General features: G+C 33.7%; 1 protein-coding gene across 1 annotated transcript in view; it reads right to left on the bottom strand.

Annotated features, from left to right (window-relative positions):
• Window positions 1-13,677, bottom strand: part of LRP1B (LDL receptor related protein 1B) — a 1,834,206-nt gene that overhangs the window by 98,300 nt on the left and 1,722,229 nt on the right. The window contains exon 83 of the mRNA XM_052653145.1: window positions 7,730-7,894. Within this exon, the coding sequence (XP_052509105.1) occupies window positions 7,730-7,894 (165 nt within the window). The remainder of the gene's footprint in view (window positions 1-7,729; window positions 7,895-13,677) is intronic.

Raw genomic sequence — 13,677 nt, 5'->3', positions numbered from 1 at the left:
AAAAAAAAATGTCTACGGGTGATCTACCTGTAGATCTATATATATCAATTCAACATAGCAAATTTTAATATAATAACAACAATGAAAACTTTCCTATTGTATGGATAAGTAATTACATAGGTTTTATACAAATTTATTAGTAATCCGTGTTAAATGACCATTGACTTTATATGACATAGTTATGATTTACATCTAGATAAATGAATCTTTAAATGTACACTATCTTTAATTATATACTCACAGTAATTTGTTTGATATGAGCAGAGACAATGCTGAGGATTTTCAGTGATCATAGCTAACGTCTTAGGGAACTAATTCCGACATACTTTAGATTCTCAAAATTAGTTTTCTTATGTAATCACACTAGCTTACATCTAAAATACGCTACATAGAGTGTTTCAATTTAAGTAAAACTACAATTTAGGAATTTACAAGAATCCTTGACATTTGAATTAATAATTCAGTTACAGTAGCCGCTAGAGTAAACATGACAATAATTATGTTTGTAAAACTTTCAAAATGGTATACTTATTGAATGTATATTCAATATAGCATTACTACATACTTAGTAATTTTAGAGCAAAATTTGCTGGGTAGCTTGACTAAAAGTAATATCTTTCTAAAAGCATGTATTTTCATTTGGCTATTATTAAGGTATATGTATTATTAAGGTATATTTTCCAATAACTTTATGTAATTCTGTGTGTCTTTAAAAGCTAGGCTTATTAAACAAACAGTTTTTAAGTTGGTTATAAAAATGTTATTCATCAGTTTGATTTAATTGATATTATATGATTTTAGTAGGCAAAATAACCTTTCTGCTCACTATTGGACAAATAAATTATAACCCTTTTTTCCTACTTAAACTCACCATTTGAAAATGTGTGGTTTACTAAATATTTGGTAGTAACCTATAAGGGAAAATAGTATACATGTATCTGAATGACTTTGTTGTACACTTGAAACTAACACATTATAAATTAGTTATACTTCAATTAAAATTTAAAAACTATATATATTTAAGAAAAAAAAAGTGATTGATTGCCATGAAGGAATGTTGGCAAAAGTAAGTAAATGTGAATTTCTTAAGAGACTATGACTGTACTTATTATTTTTGATAGGTAGATAACTGCTAGTGAATATCATTGGTTGGTTCTCTTTTAAGCAATTTACTTGAATTCATACTTATTTGTCTATATGAACCATGCTGCTTACCCTATTTAATTTGATCTTGTGCTTGTAAATTTTTGTCCCTGGTTATAATGTTTTATACCTGACTAGTCTTCTATGTATACAGTCATTATTTAGTTTGACATACAAATTCTGCCTAAGCAATAAAAGCATTTCATTGACATTGACATTTAAGCTGCAGAACATATTGAAACATATTTACATTCAATGCTCTTCTCTGAAAGTACTATGTAAAAGGTACATATTCTTTACTCACAACATCTTTACTATTTGGGCAAAAGCTACATTCTTATTTCTTTCCACAGAATAAAATAATAAGCTGAGAGATAAATCACCATAGCATTATTCAGTTACTTACTGTAATGCAATCAGAAAGCCTATCTCCTGACCACTAATCCCCAAGACTACTCTCCTTTGTGAAATCTGTCTTCACTTCCACTTAGATTCAAGCAATAAAAGTTTTGAATGCTTTAAAAAATCACTAGTCTTTTTGATAAAGAGGTTTGACGTTCTATTTTCCACTTAATATAATGTTTTCTTGGACTGAAAGTGAGTGCCCATTTATACATAATTTTAGCAAGTTGACTATAGCTGTCGGGTTGTCTTAAGTATCACAAAGGCTACAGAGAACTATGCAGCAAAGCCTGACAAGGAAAAGAAAGAACTGGGCTTTATTGAGCTCCCTCCCAGTTACTACTTAATATATTCTGACATGTGTCAAATTGTAGGTCACAATCTATTTATATTTCTGGAAAGTTCATTCTCAGCCAGCATTGTGGAAATGAGATTGAAACATTTTAGTCTTTTCCATGAATACAAGTAAGCCAACTCAAGCCTTCTGACACTGAATAGTTTAGTGTTGCTCTCACCATATGGTCCAAATGAACCAGTAAATTTGACTTACACAGCCAGAAGCATAATTAGAGAGAACCCTACTTTCATTCTCTCATAGGTCTGTCATAAAAATTCAAGGACCAAATAGAGTGCATGCCACTTAGTAAGCAACCCTATATATATATTTATATGTATATTTGCGTATATATATAGAGAGAGGCAAAAAGAAACCCTATTTATCTATATCTATATATATAAATTATCATTATCCTGACAATGACCATAACTAGTGTTATTTTAATTTTTAATAAGTACTGTCTGATTCTAACAAGAAAGCATGGTGGAACATTTACAGAAGTGTAATGAAGGACCTATTGCATATGCGTTTTTTTCCCATATTATAAAAACAAGCTTTTTTCCTGTGCTTTTAAATTTTAAAATACAATGTGATTTTTCTCTATTTTTCTTTATTATTATATAGTTTTCAGTTACAGTGTTTTTATCATATATCACTCATCTTTTAGATATGCTATATTTTGTATATTAACTACTTGGATTCAGGTTTATATCTCCAAAATTATTTTATGAACATTTTCACCTCCAAATATTTTGCTTTTTATTATATAATCTTTGGAACATGTGTTTAAAAGTGACATTCTTTAGTTAAAGCTGCATATTCCTATGTCACTTATTTGTTAAACTATATACACTATTTTATTTTTTAAATTTTATACTTTCAACTTATTCTCTTGGGTTCTTGAAAAGCAAATAGGACCAAATATCCAGCTCTTAGTACTTTCTAAATATATTCAGTATCTATTTAATAAGTTAATGGAGTTAGAACATTAACCTTAATTTAAATTAAAAACAGTCCTTGTTTAAATAAAAAGCGAAAGAAAAACAAAGGACTGTTTATATGTATGTTCAACCTTTATCAAGATATTAATTAAGTGATTGTGTACTTCACATCCCAGGTACATAAGTGACTTGAGATATATCAGTATATAGTTTCATTATCGGTTTCATGATGTTTCAAGGGTGTTCACAAGTTCCTAGCTTAATTTGCCTTTGAGCAAACACTTCTAGGGCCATCAAACTTGATCATAATTGATGACAGTCATATACGTTACCATCATATTTTGGGCATTGACCTGGACAGAAAGATCTTGAATGAATGAGATAGAAATTTATCTCCATCTACTTGTCTACTATAAGGGCCCTTCCTATTGCAGTAAGACTTTCATTTAAGTTTTCTTTCCTCAGTGGAGCCTTCCTTCCTCCAGGTTCATTCTTGGGAATAAAATTTGTCATTCCCAAAGTATATAGATGTGGTGACAGAGAGCACCACAAAGAGCCTCTGCTATCTTCTTGTTGAATTCGTTTAAATAGCTCAATACCAATGTATTTCTTACCTTAGAAAATTGCATAATTACCTCTTCATCTAGCAAATTTTATACATTTTCACATTTTCCAAATTAGAATTGCCTCCCTTCATGCATAATTCATAATTCATCTCACATGCTAGTAAAGTAATGCTCAAAATTTTCCAAGCCAGACTTCAGCAATACGTGAACGATGAACTCCCTGATGTTCAAGCTGGTTTTCGAAAAGGCAGACGAACCAGAGATCAAATTGCCAACATCTGCTGGATCATGGAAAAAGCAAGAGAGTTCCAGAAAAACATCTATTTCTGCTTTATTGACTATGCCAAAGCCTTTGACTGTGTGGATCATGATAAACTGTGGAAAATTCTGAAAGATGGGAATACCAGACCACCTGACCTGCTTCTTGAGAAATCTGTATGCAGGTCAGGGAGCAACAGTTAGAACTGGACATGGAACAACAGACTGGTTCCAAATAGAAAAAGGAGTACATCAGGGCTGTATATTGTCACCCTGCTTATTTAACTTCTATGCAGAGTATATCATGAGAAACACTTGACTGGAGGAAGCACAAGCTGGAATCAAGATTGCCGGGGAAAATATCACTAACCTCAGATATGCAGATGACACCACCCTTATGGCAGAAAGTGAAGAGGAGCTAAAAAGCCTCTTGATGAAAGTGAAAGAGGAGAGTGAAAAAGTTGGCTTAAAGCTCAACATTCAGAAAACGAAGATCATAGCATCCGGTCCCATTACTTTATGGGAAATAGATGGGGAAACAGTAGAAACAGTGTCAGACTTTATTTTTGGGGGCTCCAAAATCACTGCAGATGGTGACTACAGCCATGAAATTAAAAGACGCTTACTCCTTGAAAGAAAAGTTATGACCAACCTAGATAGCATATTCAAAAGCAGAGACATTACTTTGGCGACTAACGTCCGTCTAGCCAAGGCTATGGTTTTTCCTGTGGTCATGTATGGATGTGAGAGTTGGACTGTGAAGAAGGCTGAGCACCGAAGAACTGATGCTTTTGAACTGTGGTGTTAGAGAAGACTCTTGAGGGTCCCTTGGACTGCAAGCAGATCCAACCAGTCCATTCTGAAGGAGATCAACCCTGGGATTTCTTTGGAAGGAATGATGCTAAAGCTGAAGCTCCAGTACTTTGGACAGCTCACGCGAAGAGTTGACTCATTGGAAAAGACTCTGATGTTGGGAGAGATTGGGGGCAGGAGGAGAAGGGGACGACCCAGGATGAGATGGCTGGATGGCATCACGGACTCGATGGACGTGAGTCTGAGTGAACTCCGGGAGTTGGTGATGGACAGGGAGTCCTGGTGTGCTGCAATTCATGGGGTCGCAAAGAGTCGGACATGACTGAGTGACTGAACTGAACTGAACTGATGCATAATTCTAAACTTTTATGAGTGGGAGTATTTGAGAATATTGCCCCAAATTTACAAAATTTCTTTCTCCATTAGTCTAAATTGACTGTGTGGAAAACTTTGATTTATTTTGATATAAACATTCAAAGTCTAAATAACAGACCTGTAACAGAAAAATATCACATAGTGTGAACATATCTTAGAGAATTAACATTCATAAACATGAAGACTAATTGTGCACATAATATAAATACTCTCCTGTAGCAGTGTTGAAAATATGATTTCATAAATTATTCTCTATTTTCCATAAAAAATGACTGAATAAGTCAATGCTTTACTCTATTTTCCATTGCTCTGCCAAGGCAAACTTCATCTTAAATGTATCTTCCTATGAGCAGGTCACAAAATGAACTAAATGGACCTTTGTTCATATAGTCAATGTCAAACTATTTCATTTTGTAGTATCTTCCTGTATATATACAACTCATATATTTTTAGTTTTAGTTTTCTTCATTACAAAAACTTTAAGGAATGAGGAAAAACTCATTCCTACATACAGAATTTTAATTATGCCTCTCAGATGTGTGCCTTTAATTAACTGGTGACATTTCCTTTGTTCAATTATTATAGTTATATACAACTGTCATAAACTTCTAAATTTTAATTAAGGCTGCCCCAAACCCTAGTTATATAGTGTCCACATAGGAATTTGCCAAAGGCTTAACTGTAAGTAAACCAACAATGAATAAATCCATGAACTGCCCACTGGGATTTGTTTTACAAATTAACACTTGTGTGGAGATAATGAGGTTCTACAGTCCATAATACCAAACAATGTTTTATAAAACCACATTTTTAAAAGTGAAAAATGCATTGTGAAAAACTTAATTAACTATCATATTATTATTATTTGTTGCTATAAGACAATAACTACATGGCTATATATCAAGTTGAATTCATATGAGAATTTATTTGCATTACTAATTAGAAATATATATTTTTTCTGACTGTACTTTCTAGATAAGTCAAGATCTAATACTCTGGATATTAAACTTGATAATGTATGGGTTCTAGATAAATGAATAGATAACTTGATATATTGTGGATTTTAAGAATGCAGCAAGGTCTGGACAAATGATTTGAATGAAACATTAAAAGTTGTGCTGTATTTATATATAGCTCACAGAACAGTACAGTGTTAGTCGTTCCGTTGTGTCCGACTCTTTGTGACCTTGTGGACTGCAGCCCACCAGGCTCCTCTGTCCATGGAATTCTCCAGGCAAAAGTACTGGAGTGGGTTGCTATTCCCTTCTCCAGGGGATCTTCCTAACCCAGGGATCTAATTCAGGTCTCCTCCATTGCAGGCAGATTCAGGGAAGCCTTTATATAGCTCAAGTCAGGATAGTAAATTCAACGTTTCAAAGAGATTTTTCTCTTTGGATCCATCTCAGGTTGAATAGGTAGCCATAGTTTGGAGTGTCAACCCCTTTCATTGGCTTAAATATTTCCAAAGATAAATATAAGAAACTCATCTGGTCACAATCCAAAGATTATCTTAAATGAGAAAATTAAGAGCTAAAGAACTCTAAACACCTGATTTGCATAAAAAAGCATCTTCCCTAAAGCTAAAGCAGTATGTGTGTTGTAAAATATAATTACAGGTCACACCCTCTTATCTCACATTCAATAGATTTTCATTTGCATATTCATTAGAGGTCTCAGTACACAGCTTTTCCAATGGCAACAGAATATACTTTGTGGACTGGCTCCCCCTCAGGCAGAATGAATATATGTAGTAAGACTCCTAATGCCATTTTAAATTTAGTCAATCTGATGAATTCTTGTTTAGAATTCTACTGAGTAGTTAAAATTATCTTAATTATCAATTAATCATATCAAAAATATTTATAAGCATAAAGCTATCAAAGAAATAGTAATGTTTTTACTCTGAGAATGTAAATCAGAAAATGGCTTGCTGCTCCTGAACACCATTGAAAATGCTTCTTCATGTGGCTCTTTCAGTTATCGTTATTCTAAACACCACAAAGAATAACAAGCAATAGAAGCAGTGAGAAATTCAAGTATGATGAAAATTAACCATGTAGTGGGTGTGAAGAACATATGAATTGATTTTCCATCTAACTATCTAAATCTGCACTTATTGTAGAAGAACTGAATGTGCATAGACTGCGTTCTAATTGTTGCACAATCTCCTTTGCACTAATACTGGGATTTTTATTATTCATTAGGGTTAATTTTTTTCCCAGTAGGAACATATTTTAAATGTAATACAAGTCAGTAGAGAAATATATGTTAACGTTCACTTACGAACTGTAGAAAACACTTCATGCAAGCACAGCTATAGCATCAATTAATAAGAATCTCTTTTATATCCAAATATGTAGTAACCTGATATTTCCAAAGCAATGTGTTTTGAATATACTAGATTGTAATATCAACAAAGTAGTTTTGATTTTAGATGGGATTTTTGATACTATAAGATATACTGATATAGTATGTATATATTTCAAATAAATCTAGTTTTTAATGACATGAGTTTTAACATTAGGCAAACTTGGATTAAAAATATATATATTTTGGAGTCAAAAAGATAAGGTTTGTAAAACTGATTTTGCCTCATCATTTTAAGCCAGAGTCAGAATATCTATAAGCCCTGAGCCCGGTCAACGATAAGCATTTAACACAAGATAGTGTTCATTTTTATTATTAATTTTTGTGACTTGAACTTTGATATACTCAATTTAGAATAATTGCCCCTGATTATTTTGAATTAATTATTAGATTTAATTTTTATATTTGTTATTAAGACACCAGGAATGATATTCATTATAATTCAATATTAAGTATTTTCTATATATTTTTCACATGTAAGGAAAATCGCACATTATTTGCACATACAATACCACTCAATTATTTACCCAGAACTGATGGCATACAAGTTCCTCCATTTTGACAGTAGTTGCTACAGTGGTTGATTTCACATCTTTCTCCTGAATAACTAGGCCAACAGTGACACCTCAAATCACCCTTCTCATTTAAAATGCATCTTCCTCCATTTTCACAAGTCAATTTGCATGAATCATCTGGTTATAAGAAGAAATGTACAAATTAGCATGCCATTCAGTAGATGTTAGAGTAAGAAACATTCAAATAAAAATTAAATACTGACTTAACTTTTTTTCATAAAATTCCAAAACTAAATACACCTAATATAAAACTAGAAGAAACAAAATACTATCTGAAAATAAAGTATCAGATTTCAACTATTGTTGAAGGTGAACACAAATATTCAATTAACTTTTATTCTTTTTCAGGCTTAAAGTGCTATTTATCATTTTTTTATATTTGTTAAAATATTAAACAATAAAACTAACTGAAACTTTCTAAAAATAAAATATTTTCCAACCAATAAGTGTTTTTTCACAGTATGGGGAAACATTTCTTATTTTTCAAGGAATGTCTGATATTAAGCCAAACTAAAATATGTAAGCTAAATATTATAGTATATATATGTAGCCATACATATAATATATATAGGATAGTGTGCATATAGAAACACACACACACACACACACACACATATATATAAAATTTATAGTATAGGGAAACATTTAAATGAAAAAATACTCTTTGATATATATACTTATATTTATAAACACACAAAACAAAAATTTACTTAGATTTGATACAAGGTGGTGATAACTGTCAGAAACATCTATTTCCACATATAAGCTGATTAGGCATAATTTGCCTACATAATACATTTTGGCTTTGAAAAGGAAATGATGATCATTCCTTGAGGTCACAGACTTAGTTTCAAAAATATGATAAATCTGATTTATGATAAAGATTGGTTTGGAATCATTTTCTGGATTATTTTTTCTATATGTATAGACATGGCCTTTCTCCATTAGAAATACTACTCTATGTAGACCAGGGCGCAATATCCAATGGAACAAAGACAATTAACAATATTTTAAGAAGCAGTCTATCCAGAAAATACCTTTTTCTAAAATCATGCTTATTTTGTATGAAGTCAAAACAGCCTATATTCTTTACTCAAGATACATTGACCTAGACATAGCAGCAGCTTGAATATATCACTGCAATAATCACAAGAACATCTTAAAGAGCCTCAGTGACATTAAATGACGACAATTCAAGTATCATAACTACTGTAATAAATAGAGACAATCAGCAGTGTCAAACAAATTCTGATATTTTTGGCATTGCAAAACAGCTTCCAATACTGTTTCAAGTATGGAGGCTTCAGGTTGGCATTACTAAATTCTGCTTTTGTAATATGAAATACTCTCTCATGAGGCACTATATATATACATGATATAAATAAAGTGACAATTGATATAGTAAGATTTGTTTTTAGGTCCTGGTTCTGCTCCTTACTATGCATAAATTAAACTATCCAAGCCTTAGTTATTTCTACTTTAAAGTAGCCTTAACAACACATGTACAACTTAACTCATAGATTTGTTGCAAATATTAAATAAGAAACTTGAAATTAAAAGTTAGAATTATAGAGCTTTGTAAATTTTGAAGTACATAAGTAAATACCATACACATACACACAAATGGGTATACAAGGTGTATTGCTAAATTTCAACAGGAAATTGAAGCACTCATTTGGTAAATTACCAAGTGACAATCCTTGCGAGCATTATGTACTGAGTGCCCATGAGGTGCACTGAGAATCCAGCTCACATGGAATGGAATCTATGAAAGCCAGAAGGTGAGCGATGGAGGGACTCAGTGAAAGTTAGACTGGACTGGATTACAGAGTGTGAAGAAAGGAATTGAAAGACAAGTGAATTTGAAGAGATAAGCACAGTGTCACAGGAGATTCTTGGATGTTGGACTTTTCCTCAAAAGCAGTGTTAAGTCTTTGAAAAGTCTAGAATGTCTAAGAATGTCTGTAATGATGGGGTTAGACTGAAAGCAAGGGGACTATTAGGATTCAGTTTAAATTGTTCAGGCTGGATAAGATGATGGCTTTAAAATAATGTAGGATAGATAAATGTAGACATATTCTAAAAATAACTAGAAGATAAAAATCACATCAGAGGGAAAGGAAAAACTAAGATAATCCTTTAGTTTCAAACTCAGGGGCCATAGGACCTAAAGTGTTTTATCTCTGAATGTATTAAATTGGAAATACCTGTTAAAATGAAGTGGGAATCTCTAGCAAAGGGTTGAATATAGACATCAAACTCTCAAGAAAGATCTGGAGTGGGAATAACATTTGCTTAGTTTAAAACTTACCAAAACATTTCTAACTCTTTTAGCATGAAACATCCTAAGTGGAGTTGTGAATGTGAATAGTGAAGATAACTATTAAAGGTATTATGATTACACTTAGGATTACTGTGGGAAGGTGCAGTTTCACTGATGGATGTTCTATGTAAAACACAAAATCTCTACGTTAGGATATGTGCATTTCTATAATGTGCCTCATTAGGCACCAGAAATTTAAACATATAACACTGTCTGTTGAAATGAAAGTGGAGTTACAGTCTTTCAAAACCTAACTGTAATAGTTCTATAATGAAAATGGAAGCTGCTTTTGTCAATATCTAAATTGCCCCCAGAAGCCAAGCTCCAGCAATTATAATCAACCGTAGGGAAGAGCAAGTGAATACTTTTCCAAGAATGGGTAACATTTGAATTTCAAATTTCTTACATGAAGATTAAAAATACTCAGTGTACTCATCATTTAACAATAGCAGCTAAAGAAAGGCAAGTAATTATAAAGAGCTGAAAAAGTTAGTTATATCAAATGTCAGGAAAAATGAATTGGCTTTTATCTATACTAATCGATCATTCTAAACTCCATTTATTTATATACTTAACCAAAGTGTTCCAAGTTATCCATTACCAAAGCTCATATATATAAAAGCCAATGTGAATAATTTTAACACTTGCATTATATAATATATAAGATTTTTAAAAAATTACAAAATAAATGTTGAGGCATTTTCTGTAATCATGCCTTTCAGGTCGGGTTGAAAACATAAAACTAAAATTTCTAAGAGAGTTTAAGATTTTGGTTAAGTGTGTATTTAGATAAAATGCTTCCTCGTTTAAAACTTACGAAGTGAAAAGTGAAAGTGTTAGTCACTCAGTCATGTCTGCCTGTTTGTGAACCCATGGACTGTAGCCCACCAAGCTCCTGTGTCCATGGGATTATTCATACAAGAACCCTGTAATGCATCGCCATGCCCTTTCCAGGGCATCTTTCTGACCCAGGGATTGAACCTGAGTCTCCTGCACTACAGGCAGATTCTTTACCAAAAAAAAAAATTCCTTAAATTTTTTTGCTACCTTCATGACAGGTTTATATTAGAGTGCTGTGTGTCTATTTTTTGCAAGGCATTGTGCTGGCACTTTCTGCATGTTACTTCTAGCATTTTCCAACTACTCTGGACATGGGTACTTTGGGTGGATTGAAGGCACTAGAGTGCATTATGATGAAAACTGTGGAATGCCTACATCCACCTTAGAGTACTACCATTATTAAGTATTTTATTAAGTATTGTTCATCAGTTGAACCTCTCCATACTTCAATTTTTCATCTGTAAAAATAGGGACAATGAGAATATAACATCATCAAAGTTTTGTGGGGGTTAAATGAAATAATGTGCATATAACATACTTAAAATATGCCTTGCACATAAGCCTTCAAGGTATTTATTCTTTTTACCAGTAGTGGGGGTACTTACTGTTAATTTGATTATACACAGAAGAAACTGAAACTGAGGGAGTATGATGCCAAAAAAATTAGTTAAGTCATAGACCTTGAGGGGGGGCTCAAGAGAGAGGTGATATAATTATGGCTGATTTGTGTTGTTGTACAGCAGGAACCAATACAACATTGTAAAGCAATTCTCTTCTAATTAAAAAATACATTTTAAAAAACACAAAAGAAAAGTAATTTTAAAAAAACTTCCCTAAAAAAGAAAAAGGGGTAGATTTTGGTTTAATCCATAGCATCACCTCACCCCTAGCCAAAGATCAAGTTCTTCCTATGTCAGTCAGTGAGTCAGTTCAGTTGCTCAGTCGTGTCTGACACTTTGAAACCCCATGGACTGCAGCATGCCAGTTCTCCCTGTCCATCACCAATTCCTGAAATTTACCCAAACCCATGTCCATTGAGTTGGTGATACCATCCAACCATCTCATCTTCTGTGGTCCCCTTTTCCTTCTGCCCACAATCTTTCCCAGCATCAGGGTCTTTTAAAATGAGTCAGCTCTTTGCATCACGTGGCCAAAGTATTGGAGCTGTAGGTTCAACATCAATTGTTCCAATGAACACTCAGGACTAATCTCCTTTAGGAAGGACTGGTTGGATCTCCCTGCAGTCCAAGGGACTCTCAAGAGTCTTCTCCAACACCAGAGTTCAAAAGCATCAATTCTTCAGCACTCAGCTTTCTTTATAGTCCAACCCTCACACCCATGCATGACTACTGGGAAAACCGTAGCCTTGACTACACAGACCTTTGTTGACAAAGTGATGTCTCTGCTTTTTAATATGCTGTCTCGGTTGGTCATAACTTTCTTTCCAAGGAGCAAGCTTCTTTTAATTTCATGGCTGCAGTCACCATCTGCAGTGATTTTGTAGCCCAGAAAAATAAAGTCAGCCACTGTTTCCCCATCCATTTGACATGAAGTGATGGGTCCGGATGCCATGATCTCAATTTTCTGAATGTGAACTTTAAGCCAACTTTTTCACTCTTCTCTTTCACTTTCATCAAGAGGCTCTTTAGTTTTTCTTTGCTTTCTGCCATAAGGGTGGTGTCATCTGCATATCTGAGGTTATTGATATTTCTCCTGGCAATCTTGATTCCAGCTCGTGCTTCCTCCAGCCCAGTATTTCTCCTGATGTACTCTGCATATAAGTTAAATAAGTAGGGTGACAATATACAGCCTTGATGTACTCCTTTTCCTATTTGGAACCAGTCTGTTGTTCCATGTCCAGTTCTAACTGTTGCTTCCTGAACGGCATACAGATTTCTCAAGAGGCAGGTCAGGTGGTCTGGTATTCCCATCTCTTTCAGAATTTTCCACAGTTTATTGTGATTCACATAGTCAAAGGCTTTGGCATAGTCAATAAAGTGGAAGTAGATGTTTTTCTGGAACTCTCTTGCTTTTTCAGTGATCCAGTGGATATTGGCAATTTGATCTCTGGTTCCTCTGCCTTTCCTAAAACCAGCTTGAACATCTGGAATTTCATGGTTCACGTATTGTTGAAGCCTGGCTTGGAGAATTTTGAGTGTCTTCCTATGTATTTGTTGATTTTGGATTATTGAATCAATTATTTGTATTATTGGTTTCCCACATGGCTCAATGATAAGAGACTCTGCCTGGCAAGTCGGAGATGCAGATTTGATCCCTGGGAAGATGTACTCAAGAAGGATATGGCAACACACTTTCATATTCTTTCTGGAGAATTCCGTGGACAGAGGAGCCTGGGGGACTACAGTCCATGGAGTCGCAAAAGAGTCAGACATGACTTAGTGACTAAACAACTACAAGGACATTCACATTAAGTAAAGGGGCAAAAGGGAGGTTATATAGAAGAGACAGTCTTATTTATTTATAAAAGAAAAGCAACAAAATCTGTCTGCAACTTGGTAATTTAAAAAACAAAAAACTTCTAACACCCAAATCAATGTAAATGTCACACTAGTATCATAAGTTGTGTGCTTCTACGCGAAGTACAAATCTCTCTCCCACGAGTCTTTCCCACCCCAACAACAGTGTAAGTAGACAGTGCCCAGGAGGCATCTTTGAGAGCACTGCTTATGGCTGTCTGGAACTAGTGAAAATGTGGTACATCGTCTGCAAGGAAGGA

The sequence above is a fragment of the Budorcas taxicolor genome, chromosome 2 (assembly GCF_023091745.1).
Source record: "Budorcas taxicolor isolate Tak-1 chromosome 2, Takin1.1, whole genome shotgun sequence".
In the NCBI taxonomy this organism is placed as follows: domain Eukaryota; kingdom Metazoa; phylum Chordata; class Mammalia; order Artiodactyla; family Bovidae; genus Budorcas; species Budorcas taxicolor.
Note: the sequence above shows the minus strand (reverse complement) of the source record. Positions and strands in the feature narration are given on the sequence as shown.